The sequence below is a fragment of the Hemicordylus capensis genome, chromosome 4 (assembly GCF_027244095.1).
Source record: "Hemicordylus capensis ecotype Gifberg chromosome 4, rHemCap1.1.pri, whole genome shotgun sequence".
Taxonomy (NCBI): Eukaryota; Metazoa; Chordata; class Lepidosauria; order Squamata; family Cordylidae; genus Hemicordylus; species Hemicordylus capensis.
Window position 1 is genome coordinate 311,672,215 of NC_069660.1, and position 15,235 is coordinate 311,687,449.

The 15,235-nt window shown below is 44.5% G+C and overlaps 1 protein-coding gene across 4 annotated transcripts in view; it reads right to left on the reverse strand.

Moving 5' to 3' along the window:
* The window catches only part of COL22A1 (collagen type XXII alpha 1 chain), a 261,520-nt gene that overhangs the window by 140,125 nt on the left and 106,160 nt on the right, over positions 1-15,235 (reverse strand). For all 4 annotated transcript variants that reach the window (XM_053313307.1, XM_053313306.1, XM_053313309.1 and 1 more), the window contains 6 exons: positions 14,345-14,468; positions 12,821-13,096; positions 11,719-11,799; positions 8,216-8,329; positions 7,041-7,085; positions 836-889 (listed from right to left, as the gene is read on the reverse strand). In XM_053313307.1, the coding sequence (XP_053169282.1) occupies positions 836-889; positions 7,041-7,085; positions 8,216-8,329; positions 11,719-11,799; positions 12,821-13,096; positions 14,345-14,468 (694 nt within the window). The remainder of the gene's footprint in view (positions 1-835; positions 890-7,040; positions 7,086-8,215; positions 8,330-11,718; positions 11,800-12,820; positions 13,097-14,344; positions 14,469-15,235) is intronic.

Here is a 15,235-nt window from a genome sequence, read left to right on the forward strand (position 1 = left end):
GTTCAAGGCACAGGCTGTCAAATTTATAGTCTGCAGTCACATGCAATTAATCAACACTCCACCCCCACCAGCTGCCATAGATTCAATCCAGCTCCTGCTGTCTTATTGTCAATTGACAACTTCTCCATAATTCCCTCAACTGCTGTTGACATTTTCCCTGCCTGCATCCTCTAAGAGATAGTGGCTGTTCCATCTCTGCCTCAGATCCTGATCCTTCTCTCCCAAGATCACCTAGCCCTGCTGCCCCCTCTGTGACAAACACTCACCCTGGCCTGTCTCAACTACTTCACCATTCAAAACACTGGTCTGTTCCTCCTCAGACGCCTCCTCACTTTCTAGTAAGTCCCTTGCCCTCCCCACCACTCCTCTCCAATGTCCTCGAGTGGGGGCATGAGAGTAAACAAAAGAGCTGGGAATGTGACAATCCTTATGAAGGAAGAAGGAAGGTTCTTGGCTCCTGAACAAGCTGAAGGCAGTGGGACGATCCAAGGGAACATAGGCCTCCACGGAGCGGATTTGTAATAAGTCATGTGACAAAGTTACAATCCACAGGAAAATGTTTACTCATGGATCCAGAATCTAGTTTAAGTAAGTCAACCAAAGGGCTGTTCTGATAATTGGTTTACTTGAATGCAACCTATTGTTCCAAGCACTTGTTTAGGATAGGGATGGGAAACAACCTAGTGTTTTAGGGCTCTAATACATTTATCTATCTATCTATCTATCTATCCATCATATTTATATACTGCCTGATATAGACATCTCTAGGCGGTGTACACAATCCAAATCACAATCTGAAAATCTGAAAACCAAGCAATTAAAACACTTTTCTTACCAATTCTCCTTTTTCTCCCTTTGGGCCAGGAAGTCCAGTCAGCCCAATTTCTCCCTTGACAAAAGGAATAGAGTATTAGCTCTGGAGTCTAAAGTGAAATTAGTTTGTCACTTTTTATAGGCCCACCAGTAATTTAAGTCAAAACTTATTTGTGAGCACAGAGATTTCAGAGCAAAGGCGGTGGGGGGGGAGAAATACTTTATTTCTTCTCCCCACCCCCCACCACAGTTGAGTCTGCAATTCATTAGAATGAGAAACCACCGCAAATTATATTAATTAGATTGCAAAAGGAAAGAAAATTCCAAGCCAGAAAACTAGATAAGAATAAAACACATTAAGCTACTCTGTACTCAGGTCAGACTGTTGGACGGGACCTTCTAGCATAGTGATGTTCTTAGTGTAGTTTAATCTATCAGACAGACTGGGCTATATTTCCAGCCTTGTTCCTTAGGAAGCTTTTAACTGGAGATGCCAAGAATTGTACCCAAGACCTTCTGCATATGTGCTCCACAACTAACCTCTAGCTCTTCCTCAAAATAATTGTTCCCCTTATAAAGGTCCCAAGTTTGACATAGGATATGTGCAACATTATCAGTACCAGAGCTAAAACATCTCCAAGATATGGCTGCTCTGCTTCTGCTTGAAGACCTCCAAAAAGGAAGAGGCCACTCCACTCCAGGTCTAACTCTTTATCCCAGCTCTTGGGTTTTTCAGGTTTGTCAAGAGATGAAAAAGATGGGGAGGGAATGCTTTTTAGAAAGCCTCCCTTGGTACCGTCAGAGTAACCACTCAACACAACTAAATAGATAAGTAGAAAATAGTTGGCTCTGTGGTTTAAGCATTTCCCCTGGCACAATCTTAGAGCAGATACTGGGGCCTTCTAAACAAAAATAGTCCACTTTAGTAGCAGAGACTGGTGTTTTAACTGGTCAATTGAAGGACACAAAATAGATCAAGTAAAGCAATTTAAATATCTGGGAATGGTTTTTCAGTTTAATGGCCATAAAACTGCTCACACTAGATCGGTGATAGACATGGCTAAGCGCAGTATTGCAGCCATTTTGAAATTCTTCTGGTCTCAGGGAGGGAAATACATTCCTGCAGCCATTAAACTTTACATGGCCAAAGTGATCCCCCCCACTTCTTTATGGGGTACAACTGGGGCTGTATACCAACTTTAACGTTTTGAGATCTATATTCGGCGCGCCTAATTGTGTCCCCAATTCAGTGATCCGCCTTGAAGCGGGTATACTTAAACTGGAATCCAGGGCTTGGTTATTAATGATATTTTACTGGATCAAAATCCATCTTCATCCGGCAGGGTTTATTCCAAAATTTCTTTCGGTTGAGCCTCAATCATCTTGGTGCCATAAAATAACCGATAAACTCCATCAAAGTGGGCTATCACCTGCTTTATTCCTGGAGTGGGGTGAGAATGTGGCCCGTAGAATGGTGCAACAAAGATTGTTTGATATAGCCACCCAGAACGAGAAGGCTTGTTTGCCATCTTTTTACAAATCTTTATATACTAAGGTGGACCTTGCCCTGGCAACATATCTATTCACAATCACCTTAAGTAAATTCTGATGGGCATCTCTAGGGCTAGATTTAATGCTTTCCCCATCAGTGAAGCTTTATGGGAAATATGTGAAATTACCATATGAAAAGCGGAAGTGCCCCTGTGGTGAGGCGGTTGAAACCATGGCCCACATATTGTCAAAGTGTTCAGTCTATCAGGAGATAAGGTATCAGTTAATTAGCCCACTGATGAATGATTTGAAGGGACAATCTGACAATCTTGTAACATGTTTACTGGCTGATAAAGGTGCAACAACTTCTTATGCAGTAGCCAAATATTGTTATGTGGCCACTAGATTGCGAATCTTAAAGGAATAGTTGATTATATAGTACTGTGTGTCTTAATGCCTTAATATTTTAATTATATATATGTAATCTTTTTAATTTTTTTCTTCTTCTTTCTTCTTTTTTATTAATTTATTCTTTTAATCTTTTTGGTCAAAGACAGTAAATAAATGATTATGATGACTGGGGCCTTCTTAATGTAACTTTCTTCTAAAGTTCATTTCCACCAAGTCACTCTGTTACAGAATTGCATTTCAGTTTTATTAAGCTGGATATGCATTAGCATTTCTGGAGCTGGCTATGGATCCATATTCTTGGGGGATGGTGGTCATTAAAAACACAAGTTTTCAATTGCTGCCAGCCTACAGATCCTCCTTACAGTAATTTCTCATGTCATTCCACAAAAGGGCCTTCATCACTTAAATTGACACAATTGAAATGGGAAGTTGCTATTTACAGACCCAAAGGAATACAAGGGCCCGTCCTTTGGTTTCTTTTGCAGCTCAAAGAAAGATGCAGCTATATACCCCTTTGGATGAACAGGTAACATGGCTCCCAAAGCACATCTCTTTGCCTACCAGTTCAGTTTTATGCTCAACTCTGCTGGAGAATGATATAAACAGATTAGTCCCCACACAGTCTCTGTGACAGATTGTCAGGGCTGAGCCAAAGGCAGAAGTCATTAGGAGGCACAAGGTTAGAAGCTGAAAGAGCCTGGAAACCAATCAGCTTCATCAGAAGTACATGAACAATTATGTAATACAACCGTGATAAACCTATAATTAATTGATCATGTACTTCTGATGAAGCTTATTGTGAAACGAGGCTATATTGGGAAACCTTGTCAAAAATGAAGTGATTAATGAAGTGATATTTGATATGCATACTGCTTACCATTTTTTTTTTTTTGGTATTTTTTTATACTTCATTCATTGGGTGGTATTTTTCTTCTTTGGAAACCAATCAGGGCAGAGGTTACGTCAAGTAGACAATCAGGGATTTGAGGACAACTGATAACTTGAGGTCCTTGATGTCAGGGGTCAAGCAAATACTTCAAGGAAGCAAGCAGGAAACAAATGCACCACAATATGGACACCTTAGCCTCAATCAGACATTAGAAAATCACCCTGCTGTAGTAGCCATGTACTGGAGGGAGGGGAGGGAGAAGAAATCCTTCCCTTGCTGCATCAATCCAATCTCACAATCATGGAAGCATCCACCATCATGCTTACAGCTCTCCCCTCTTCACACAAGCCCCACTGTAAGTGTGCATGGAGGGGCACACTGCTGACCAACACAGTGGGGGGCGGGACTTCCTCTCCCTATGCCCCACTGTACACAACTACAACAGAGTGATTTTGTAAGATCTGAACAAGGCTGTTGTTACTGAGGGAAGTCTGGTTTCAAAGCAATAATCTGCCTGTTTGGGAAGAGAACCTATGATTGGTCTCATTGGGAAGGGTGAGGCTACAACTCTGAGGACTCAAGAGCTGCTGCAGTACAGTGAATTGCCACAAGGGGCAGCAGCATATGGAGCCCCAGTATAGGCAGAACCTGACAAAGATCCATAATGGGCCGGTTCATTTGAACACAGCCCACACTCACAAAGAGGGTTGCAACATACCATTAGTGTGCCTGCCCTGATGTCAGCTGAGGAATGTCCCAGTGTGCTGTAGGGGTATCCATCAATCACATGTAGGGGCTGTTCATCCAAACAGCCCTGAAACACATGCTTTAAAACCCTGGTTAAATAGGGGTTTGGAGCAGGGGCATAACTACTATTAGGCAAGGGGAGGTGGCTGCCTGGGGGCCCCCACGCCTCGAGGGGCCCCCCAGAGGCAAGTCACATGTGAAGTGTGTGTGTGTGTGTGTGTATCAGCAAGGGGCCCATTAAAATTTTGTCTCTGGGCCCACTCCAGCCTTGTTACGCCCCTGGTTTGGAGCATGTGTTTATGTTGCAGAGTAGTTACTTATCTTGTATAAGTGATTACACAGGAAGCTTACTTTAACTGAGAAACAAGAGTTTGGTATTTATTACTAATTAAACAAAAGCTAAGAAAACAATAAACAAAAGCTGGGTTCAGGTGAAACATGAGACCAGAGGTCCATTCATCTCTGGTTTGGCTAACTGAATGTCTGAACCCAGGGGCCTGTAGTTAAAAGAATAAATGGTGCGGTTTCCCTAAGCTAACTCCATTTGTTACCTTCGGTGTGAAGTAAGTTATACTTCCGATAACTGCATTTCGGTGGTGCCTTCATTACATCTGATCTGGGATAACCGTTTGTCTTTGCCTCCAACTGAAATTGAGGGAGAAAGTTCTTCCCTCATTCCAGCTTCTATTGGTTGTGTGGGCTGTCCTTCAGGAAAGAAGGAAGCCCACACAGCCAGCTCCCCTATCTCTCTCTGCAGTCTCAATGACTACAGCTCAGCAAGGCTGCAGTCGCTGTGAATGCAGAGGGGAGAGCAGCGGGAGGGGGCGTGGAACCGTGAGTTCAACTGGACCTGCGGTTCCATATTTTCTCTTAACCAGCCCTAACAGTCTCCTATGCAGTGAGAGAGGGAACCTCTTGGCTTGAATCCAAGTCAACAAGGAAGAAGCAAACAAGGAAGCTATTCCCACGATCACTGGAAAGCGGGCTGTCGTGGGATCCACTGGGCTTGCAGGTGAGCCCGGTGCGCCCAAGGCAGCTAGCCCACCTAAGCCACCCTCCCCTTAAATGAGGTTAATGGAGTGAGAGCTCTTTTAACCTCATTTGGTTGCTCCTGTGTCAATGTTGTGTACGGCGACACATGAGTAGACCCCCGGCTGGGAGGCTGCAAGCAGCCTCCCAGGCTCAGGGGTCCCTCTAGGATGCCCCATGCACTCATGTGGGGCATCCTGGAAACTCCGGGGGCCACATGGCCCCCAATCCCTGCAGCCCCTGCTGGCTCCGTGATGAAGCCAGCAGTTGTGTGGAAGGCCAATCCGGCCACCCAGCTACAAGCGGTTGCTCATCTGCAGGGAGAGCGGGCTAAGCCCGCTCTTCCTGCAGAACCCCCTCAGGCACTTCACACATGTCATGTGAAGCACCTCAGACTGTGATTCCACCCCAAAGCCAATGCATCAAGACAAAACATACAGACAAGCATGTCTAGTACAAGAACTGAGGCAATGCTGTGGCAAACTCCCAACAGTGTAGAGGCTGAATAGTCCCCACGAATGATTGACAGACATCCTAACAGCATGTCAGGACATCCTTCAATGACATCAGGGTGGGCATGCTCTTGGCGCATCTCTGCCTGCTTCATGTGTTGGGGCTGTGTTCAAATGAACAGTGTGGCCCACAGTGTGGTTGGGAAATGTATGTAACAATATGAGCTTTGAACGTGTCTAGAAACCATGGCCAGTCACAGCTCCTGGGCAGAGGTGTGCACAGAACCACGGAGCTCTGGTCCAGCAATGGGGTGGGGGTTCCTTAAGGGTGGGGCGAGGGTTTACTTACCCCTCCTGCCACTTCCCCCCCTCCGGCACACATATTTTAGTAAGTAATTGGGGCGGCAGGATACCCCACTACCACCCCTTCCCCCGCTCAACTGCAAAAGGCTTCAGGAAGACTTTTGCGTGTGAGCACGTCGTGCGCGCTTCACGTCTCTGCGACATGTGTGTGTGACCGCGTGTGACCGCACGTTGCAGAGACGAGAAGTGCATGCGTGACGTGCGCACGCGCAAAAGGCTTCCTGAAGCCTTTTGCAGTTGAGCGGGGGAAGGGGCGGCAGGGAGGTATCCTGCCGCCCCAATTACTGACTAAAATACGTGCGCCAGAGGGGGGAAAGTGGTGGGAGGGGTAAGTAAACCCTCCCCCTGCTCTTAAAGGAACCCCCACCCCAATCTGCCTGAACTCCGAACTGCCCATGTCCGGACTGGTTCGGAGGCCTGTAGAATGGCCTCCGGACCGGTCCGTGCACATCACTACTCCTGGGCATGTGCTTTCAGGCATCCTATACATGTGCAAAAACATCTGGGTACTGTATACAAGGCAGGGTCATATGATTAAACTGCAGTAGATTACAGAACACACACCACAGAATGTATACAATTAGAAATGTGGCTGTGTCGTACTACCCCAGGCTTTATAATTTTACAAGACTGTAAGAAACTGTAGTCAACACATGAACAGATGGGATATTTAGAAGAAATGCAAGTATATCTCCATCACCCCTCTCACCCAACCAAATTTCAACACTGGAAGAACCACAAAATTCATTCAGAATTGTATTTTTCATGGAATTCAGCAGCAACCAAAAAAATACCCTTCATGAATTTATCTAGATTTAAAAGCAAAGCGTTTGGACAGCACTGACCTTCTGGCCTCTCAAACCTTCAAACCCAGGCAGACCTCTCTCACCCTGAAATGAGACAGATTGTATCAGTGTGGTTTTTCATTGCTTCCAGCACACTCTTAGGGGTGTTCCACAGACAAAAATGGCTCATATAGGTCACCATGTGTTGAAATACCAGTGATGTTTGCCTTCATAAACACTTCCCAGTTCTGCTTCCACTTTGTGTTAGAACCAGATAACAAGTTTCCTTTCCCAGCCACAGCATATAATTGTGTTTCCTCACATTTAGCACTGTTTAGTCTTACATTTCCTCTGCTACTGTTCTTTCCACACTGTCAAACTAGATAATATACTCCTTGGATTAGGAAATAGTCTTTCTTGGCTAACACTACAACACATCTCTTTGATGTGTTACAACCAACCAACCAACCAACCACAAGGAAACACCCAATAACCTAGCTGATCTGGTACCAGGTTATGGATCTGGATCTGGATCTGGATCTGAATCTTTAGCAATGGATCTGTCTACAGAGCTATGGATTTGGATCTGTAGGTAATAGTGACAATAGGACTCTCTCAATATCGGTTTTCATAGTCGCTGGGTTCAATGCATGCCTATGGATTGGGCCACTTTTTACCTGGAAAGTTCCATAATTCTCTAGGCAGAAACAATCCATAATTGGGCACTAAATGGCCTATCTTGGCACAGTATGTTAGACTTTGGGACAGGAAGTCTTGGTATCTGCAACATTAAGTCAGAGGATAAACGCAGCAAAAATTATTCAAACACACCATAGTCTTTGCACACTGAAGACTCCAGTCTTATATATACAAAACACTTATTGTTCATTTTCTGGCACTTCTCAGCATAATCCTAATAATGTTTGCTGGGAAGAATGTTCCATTAATTTCAATTGGACCTACTTCCAGATGAGGGTACTTAAGATCACAATCGTAGGGCATAACCCAGTCCATGCTCTGCAGAAGGCAGTCTCCATATGAGAGGAGGTTGACAGGGATGGGTTCAATTATAAAGGAAGTGGCAATGGCCTGAAACAGCCCCTTAGTTGTTTATTATTATCCCCCAGTGATGATGATGATGATGATTTTAATATTAAATAATATTATTACTAGTATTAGCCAATAACTGGCAATGTTTTAAATTACACTTTTCCAAAACAAATAACTCTCCTAACCTTTTCTCCAGGCGGACATGAACAGTTGACTGTTGTGATGTTTCCAATATGTTCACTTCCATGAGTAGGTGTTATATCTTGGGGAGGAGCTTCCGTAACGTGGGTCACTATGCACTGAATCCAGGACAGCACAGTCAGTTAATGTGTGTTTATAAATATCTGCATTTAATCATTTGCATTGGAACTAGAGCTGAACTGAAAGCTACTTTATTCATTCATTCAATTTATTAGGGATGTGCAAAACATTTTGGGCACAGAACAATCTGTGCTAGAAACAGTGAATTTCGGGTGATTTGGGGCCGAACCGAATCACCCAAGAAAAGATCTGAGAAATTTCGGGCACGAGCCAAATCACCCGAATTTCGGGCCCGAAAAATCGGGTGATTCGGACCTCCATTTTTTTTGCCTTCTTTCCCCCCTCCGTTTTGAGCTATGACGTCTATTTGAATTTCCCGCCTTTTTGCATCCCATTGACTTTAATGCGAAAAGGTTGGATGTGACGTCTGTTCGAATTTCGGGTGCCAGAGGCAAAATAGTGGGGTGGGGTGGGGTGCTAGTGTCCAATGGGTGGAGGTTACCACCCCAATTACAGAGGGATTGGACAAAGGGCTGATGTTTGGTGAATTTCTGAAGTTTTAGTGTCTTTGGGGCAGATAGGGGCATAACGTGGGATCTGTGCCAAAAGGGTGGGGTGGGGTGGTAGTGCCTAATGGGTGGGGGCTACCACCCCAATTGCAGAATGATTGGGCAGAGGTCTGATTTTTGGTGAATTTCTGAAGTTTACGCGTCTTTAAGGTTTCCCCTGTGAAGGGTGTATCGCTTCACATCGGGGGGAAAGGGGTGTCCTAGAGCAGGGTAGGGTTGGTGGTAGTGCCAGGGTGGGGCAAGGAAGCTACCTGAATTTTTTCAAAGGATTTGGGCAGAGGGCTGATTTTTGGTTAATTGTTGAAGTTTTCGCGTCTTTAAGGTTTTTCCTCATAATAAGTTATAATGGAGCTTTCAGCAGCCCCATAAGTGCACTTAGGGGGTGCTGGGGTGGCCCAGAGCGAGTGGTGGTGTAGTGCACATAGGGTGCCAACCACCCCCATGGGTTTCTAACCCATGGGGTACAGGGTTCTGTTGTTTCTGAGGTTTTCTGAGTGTGGATTCTATCATAGCAAATGAGATTTTCAATGAGACACCATGAATCCACTCTAATTTGCTATCATAGAATCCACACTCAGAAAACCTCAGAAACAACAGAACCCTGTACCCCATGGGTTAGAAACCCATGGAGGTGGTTGGCACCCTATGTGCACTACAACACCACTCGCTCTGGGCCACCCCAGCACCCCCCAAGTGCACTTATGGGGCTGCTGAAAGCTCCATTATAACTTATGAGGAAAAACCTTAAAGACGCGTGAACTTCAACAATTCGCCAAAAATCAGCCCTCTGCCCAAATCCTTTGAAAAAATTCAGGTACCTTCCTTGCCCCTACCCAGCAGTACCACCAACCCCACACCACTCTAGGCCACCCCTTTCCCCCCGACGTGAAGCGATACACTCCCCATTCTACCTAATGGGGAAAAACCTTAAAAACGCTTAAACTCCAGAAATTCACCAAAAATCAGCCCTCTGCCCTATAACTCTGCAATTGGGGTGGTAGCCTCCACCCATTAGGCACTACTACCTCACCCCTCTCTTTTGGCCCAGATCCCACTTTCTGCCCCAACCTGCCCCAAAGACATGAAAACTTCAAAAATTCCCCAAAAATCAGCCCTTTGCCCAATCCCCCTGAAATTTGGGTGGTAACCTCCACCCATTGGGCAATACCACCCCACCCCACTATTTTGCCCCTGGGACTGGTTTTTTTAACCTGAATCGATTCAGATTCGGATTTAATCCGAACCTAATCAGTTGTGATTCGAGTAGCCCATATTCGGGCACAGAACAGAACGGGGGTGATTCAGTTCGGGTCCCAAACCAAATCACCGAAAACCCGAATTGCCCACCCCTACAATTCATACACTGTCCTAATTTTTAAAAACCCAAATAAAACAACTAAAATTCAGAAACACTTAAACCAGATTAAATTGCATTACACTTAAGGTTAAAACTAGATATCATTAAAAGCCAGGCTGAAGATATGGGTCTTTACGGCTCTCCTGAAGGCCCCCAAAGAAGACAGTCCTCTTATATCTACAGAGAACGCGTTCCACAACCTAGAAGCAGCAACTGAGAAGGAACGATCCTAGGTTGCCACCAGATGAAGTGGTGGATTTTCCACTAATATTTTCAGCATTCCCACAGACATTTCCACGTTCTATGATTTTTCAACACTCCTTGCAAAAATGTTCAGACCTCATTTGCACCCTCATTCTTAATTGCCTGCACTTCTCCCAATGACATTGTCATTGGGAGACTAAAGAGCCCCTTGTCATTGTCAATGGGAAACTAAAGAGCCCCTGGTGGCACAGTGGTAAAACTGCCGCCCTGTAACCAGAAGGTTACAAGTTCGATCCTGACCAGGGGCTCAAGGTTGACTCAGCCTTCCATCCTTCCGAGGTCGGTAAAATGAGTACCCAGAATGTTAAATCATTGTAAACCGCTAAATCATTGTAAACCGCTTAGAGAGCTCCGGCTATAGAGCGGTATATAAATGTAAGTGCTATTGCTATTGCTATTGCTATTGTCATGAGATAAACCTGACTGGTGAATTAGCATTGTGACATTAAACTGTTCAATTTATAACTCTGATTGGGTGGGGTTACCTGTGCGACTTATTCCGGATGGTGGAAGAAGCTGCAGCAGCCAGAGAAAAATGGTATCAAAACAGCAAAGGTGAGGGGGAAAGAATGGTGCTCAACAGTCCACAATTTTTAAAAAACTAAATATCCACACAATCAAAAAAATGGATAACCACACAATCAGAGAGTTTTTCAGGAAAAGCTTCTAAACCACTAAAACTGCTAGGTTTTTTTTTAAAAAAAAATGTTGCATTGCTCTGTTTTTAACACATATATTTAAGATGATGTGTTTGAAGATTAAATATATATATATTAGCAGTGGTGCTGCTAAAGCTGTCCAAATTACAGGAAAAGGACAATTTTTGTCCATTTCCCTTTCCTTCTAAAGCCCACCGTGTATCCCAAATGTGTACCTGAGGGCTGTGCAACCATCAAGGACATATTTGCACTGAAGTCTGCTTCAGTGGGAAGGGGAGACTGATTAAAATTTTCCTTCCCCCATAATGCATATATCATAATTTGTCTGGATGTCAGCCATTGTTCACTTCTCCATATCTTTGGGGTTTTTCTTCATCAAAACTGAGTAAAAACTGTGTCAACAATTATGAGTTTAATGCTTCTTGACTAAATCTGTTTCATAAATCAAACATATAATATATCCCAAGATAAACTCAGCACCTCTCATTTTGGAGAATAGATTTCAATGATGAGTCAATGTTGTGCTTGCCAAACACACACATACTGAACCTTAGACAAAGGCATACATTTAAACGTACCGGCCCAGATGGAATGTCACAGCATGTTTCCAGTTCAGCATGTCGTGAATCACAGTAAATAACCATCCGCTGTAGGTCAAACTAAGGGAAAAGGAAATCAAGACAGTCACTTTTCAGGGAAGGATAGTAGGTCACCTTTCTCCCCTTTGTTTTCATGCTTTTGACATACAATAATCTGGATGGTGCATGATGGACATATATGAAACTTTTCCTGCACATAGGTGGCATCTCAACAAAGATCCATTAAGAGCTTGTGACACCCAACAGGCAGGGAGAATGTGAGTATGTAATGCATCCCAAGTTAAGGCAAGGGACACAATCCAGCGTGGTGTAGTGGTTAGAGTGCTGAACTAGGACTGGGGAGACCCGAGTTCAAATTCCCATTCAGCCATGATACTTGCTGGGTGACTTTGGGCCAGTCACTTCTCTCTCAGCCTAACCTACTTGACAGGGTTGTTGTGAGGAGAAACTTAAGTATGTAGTATACTGCTCTAGGCTCCTTGGAGGAAGAACGAGATATAAAATGTAAAATAATAATAAATAATAATCCTAGGCTGTGTGTGGAAACTGGGATTGAGGAATGGGATACAGCCTGGGAAGGAAAGGTTTGGGAGCATAAAACACCAAGCATTTCCTTCATCAAAAGTACCGAACCTCCAAAAAGCGCAAGTCCTGCTCTTGATAGTGCTGGTACTCATTTGAAATCTCTGCCTGTTTCTGACTTTTTAATCTGAATCTTTCACCATAGTGATCATTCTTCCACTTGTTCATTTCAAAAATGTGTTGGCTCTGTATATCACTTTGCCAGGACAATTCCGGTCTCTCAAATGTGTTGAAACAGACATTAATGAGCGGTTCCCTTTCTTTAGGATTTCTGCATGCAGTTTCTACATCTGTTTAAATTTATTAATTCATCAATTAAACAGCTGCAATTGTTCCAGTAAAGCATCTGTGATGGGTTGACAGCCCTCTAGATCAATCATGTCAATGAGGAAAGAGATTCCACAACTACAGCATGATGACAGAATGTTCTAGAAGACAAAGTCAGTGACCGAGCTAGGCCCCTGTCCCTGATAGGCAAGTCTACATCTTGGGTACCTACATCAATTGGCACGCTGTCATAGAGGCGTTTGCCAATCACCGTCTTCCCTTGAATGTCGATATTTTCTCGGTCCTCAATAGGCAGCGTCTGAACCAGTTTGCAGTCGATATAGAGGGATACACTCTGAGACTGAACACTGATAGCAATCTTGTGCCAGTTGCGGTCAAACAGGTCACTGACACGACCGTTTCGAAATACCACTCTCACTGCATCCTTGGTCAATCCAACTGCATTGTACTCCAAGGCTTTGTTTTCACCATCCAGTCGGATTGATACCTTCAAAAACAAAATCAAGATTCTAAATGCAACACAGAGCCTGTTCTCACAACTGTGGATTCCTGGGTGGGACGGAATTAACCCAGAAATCTGTGGTCATCTGGGGAACCTGGAGGCCTCTCAAGCCCAGATCCGCTACCCAGGTTAAAAGTGAGGTAGAAGACAAAGAGAACCATCCTACCTATCTGTTTGAGTAGTCTGCAGCACCAGTGCAATAAAAACTCTTCCCGGGCGGCCAGTTCCTAGGTTTACCATAGAGTTCTGGTCGTCTGGGTGGCATGAGGTAGGGATGTGCATGGAATTGGGTGGGGGTGGTTTGAAAGCGGGGTGTGTGTGTGTCAGATTTTAAGGGTGGGGGAGGGTGCACTTAGCTCTCCCTCTGCTTTACCCCCACCAGCGCTCGGTTTGTGTAAAGTCCTTCGGGGCGGCAGCATACCTCCCTGCTGTGTGTGTGAGTGATCACGCTGGGCACATGTACCGGGTTCTTCCGGCCACTTCTGGCCAAAGAGGGGATGGGGCAGCAGGGAGGTACACTGCCTCACTGAAGGCTTTTACAAAAACTGAGCATTGGGGGGGGAAGCAGAGGGAGGGGTAAGTTCACCCTCCCCCACCCTTAAAGTCCGACCCCCCCCACCTTTGAACATTCAAACCGGCTAGTGTTTGGACCAGTTTGGAGGCTCATAAAAGGGCCTCCGAACAGCTTCGTGCACATCCCTAGAATGAGGTAGAAGTGTGCCTTCCCTGCAGCCCACCCCCATACAGTTGTGAGAACAAGCCCATAAAAATTGTCACTGTTTAGAGTAGGAAGATCCAACTGGCAAATGCAGGTCATTTCCACATATCAGGGAAATGAAATCCCTCAACAACTTGTGCCCTGGATAAGCAAAGGACCACCTGCTTCCAGGCAACTCTACCTGCCTTACAAGATTTTCTGAGGGTGCGGTGTTCTGCTAAGCAGAGGAAAAATTTAAGAGATGAGAATTAGGGGGATTTGAAGAATATTTGTGCCAAATATTATCATCCCTTCTAAGTGAAGAATTAAAAAAACTGAACTGGAGAATATTCTTTTCCAAGTCTAGCTGACCCCTTCCAGACCCAACATAACTGTCATCCTTGTTTCAAAGTTTATTGCTGGTTATGAGAATGAAAAGGCAGAGTTGTATGCAGAGGGCAGTAGTAGGTGACAAAGCAATGGGGCAAACTGGAAACGGCAGCAGAACTCCCTAAAGACCAAAGAAAGAGTCCTACCTGAGGGATGCCATATTTGTCAATGATCTGCCAAATGTACCAGTCTTCCCTCCTGGAAGCCTTGCGGAACTTGAAGGTGGTTACAAAGGCATATTCATCAGGAAGGCCTTGCGGGAAGACATCTCTGGAAGAAGGGGAGAGAAAGAAATGAGAAGAGTTGTGTACAGGCAATACTCTTCCAGAGACTCAGACCGAACAGATTTTGGAATCCAACCAATTTGACCAGTGACCAGATCACCCATTACCCCTTTTCTCTCTGCCTACCTGGTGTGGTGGCTCCGCCTTCACCAGCTCCACAAATCCATGCATAGGTGAATCTAATATAGCCTTTGGGTATGAGTGAAAATCATGCAGGTCAACTGCATTGGCTTCCAATTCATCCCCAGGTTCAAAAATAACTTGGATCCTAGGTAGCTAAAGGACCATCTGCTCCCAAGACTTCTTGCCTTACAATATCTTCTGCTCCATATGCAAAGAGTGATGGAGGCCCATTTCACAACCACTGATAAGGGCCTTTATCATTACACCCCTCATGGAAACTTGTCTTCTCAGCAGGTTAAGACTTCATTCTCCCTTCAGCTTTTTGGAACATGAAAGGATTTGGGGGATAACATTTTAGCTGTCACTGTGGACCTGGTTGTATTTGCTCCTGTGTCTGCTTTTAGCTGTTACTGATTCATCTTGCATTGTTGTGATATTATCGATTGACATTTATATTATTTGTAAGCCACAAATATAAAAGTCAAAATATAAAAGGTAGCCTAAAATACAATACAATCACAGGATTGTTCTGGGGACCATTTAATTATTTTGGCCTGCTGGCATAGTATTTTATGTGTGTGCCATGTTCCTTCCCCACATGGATGCATGGAGAAGTGGGGTTGGCAGGTC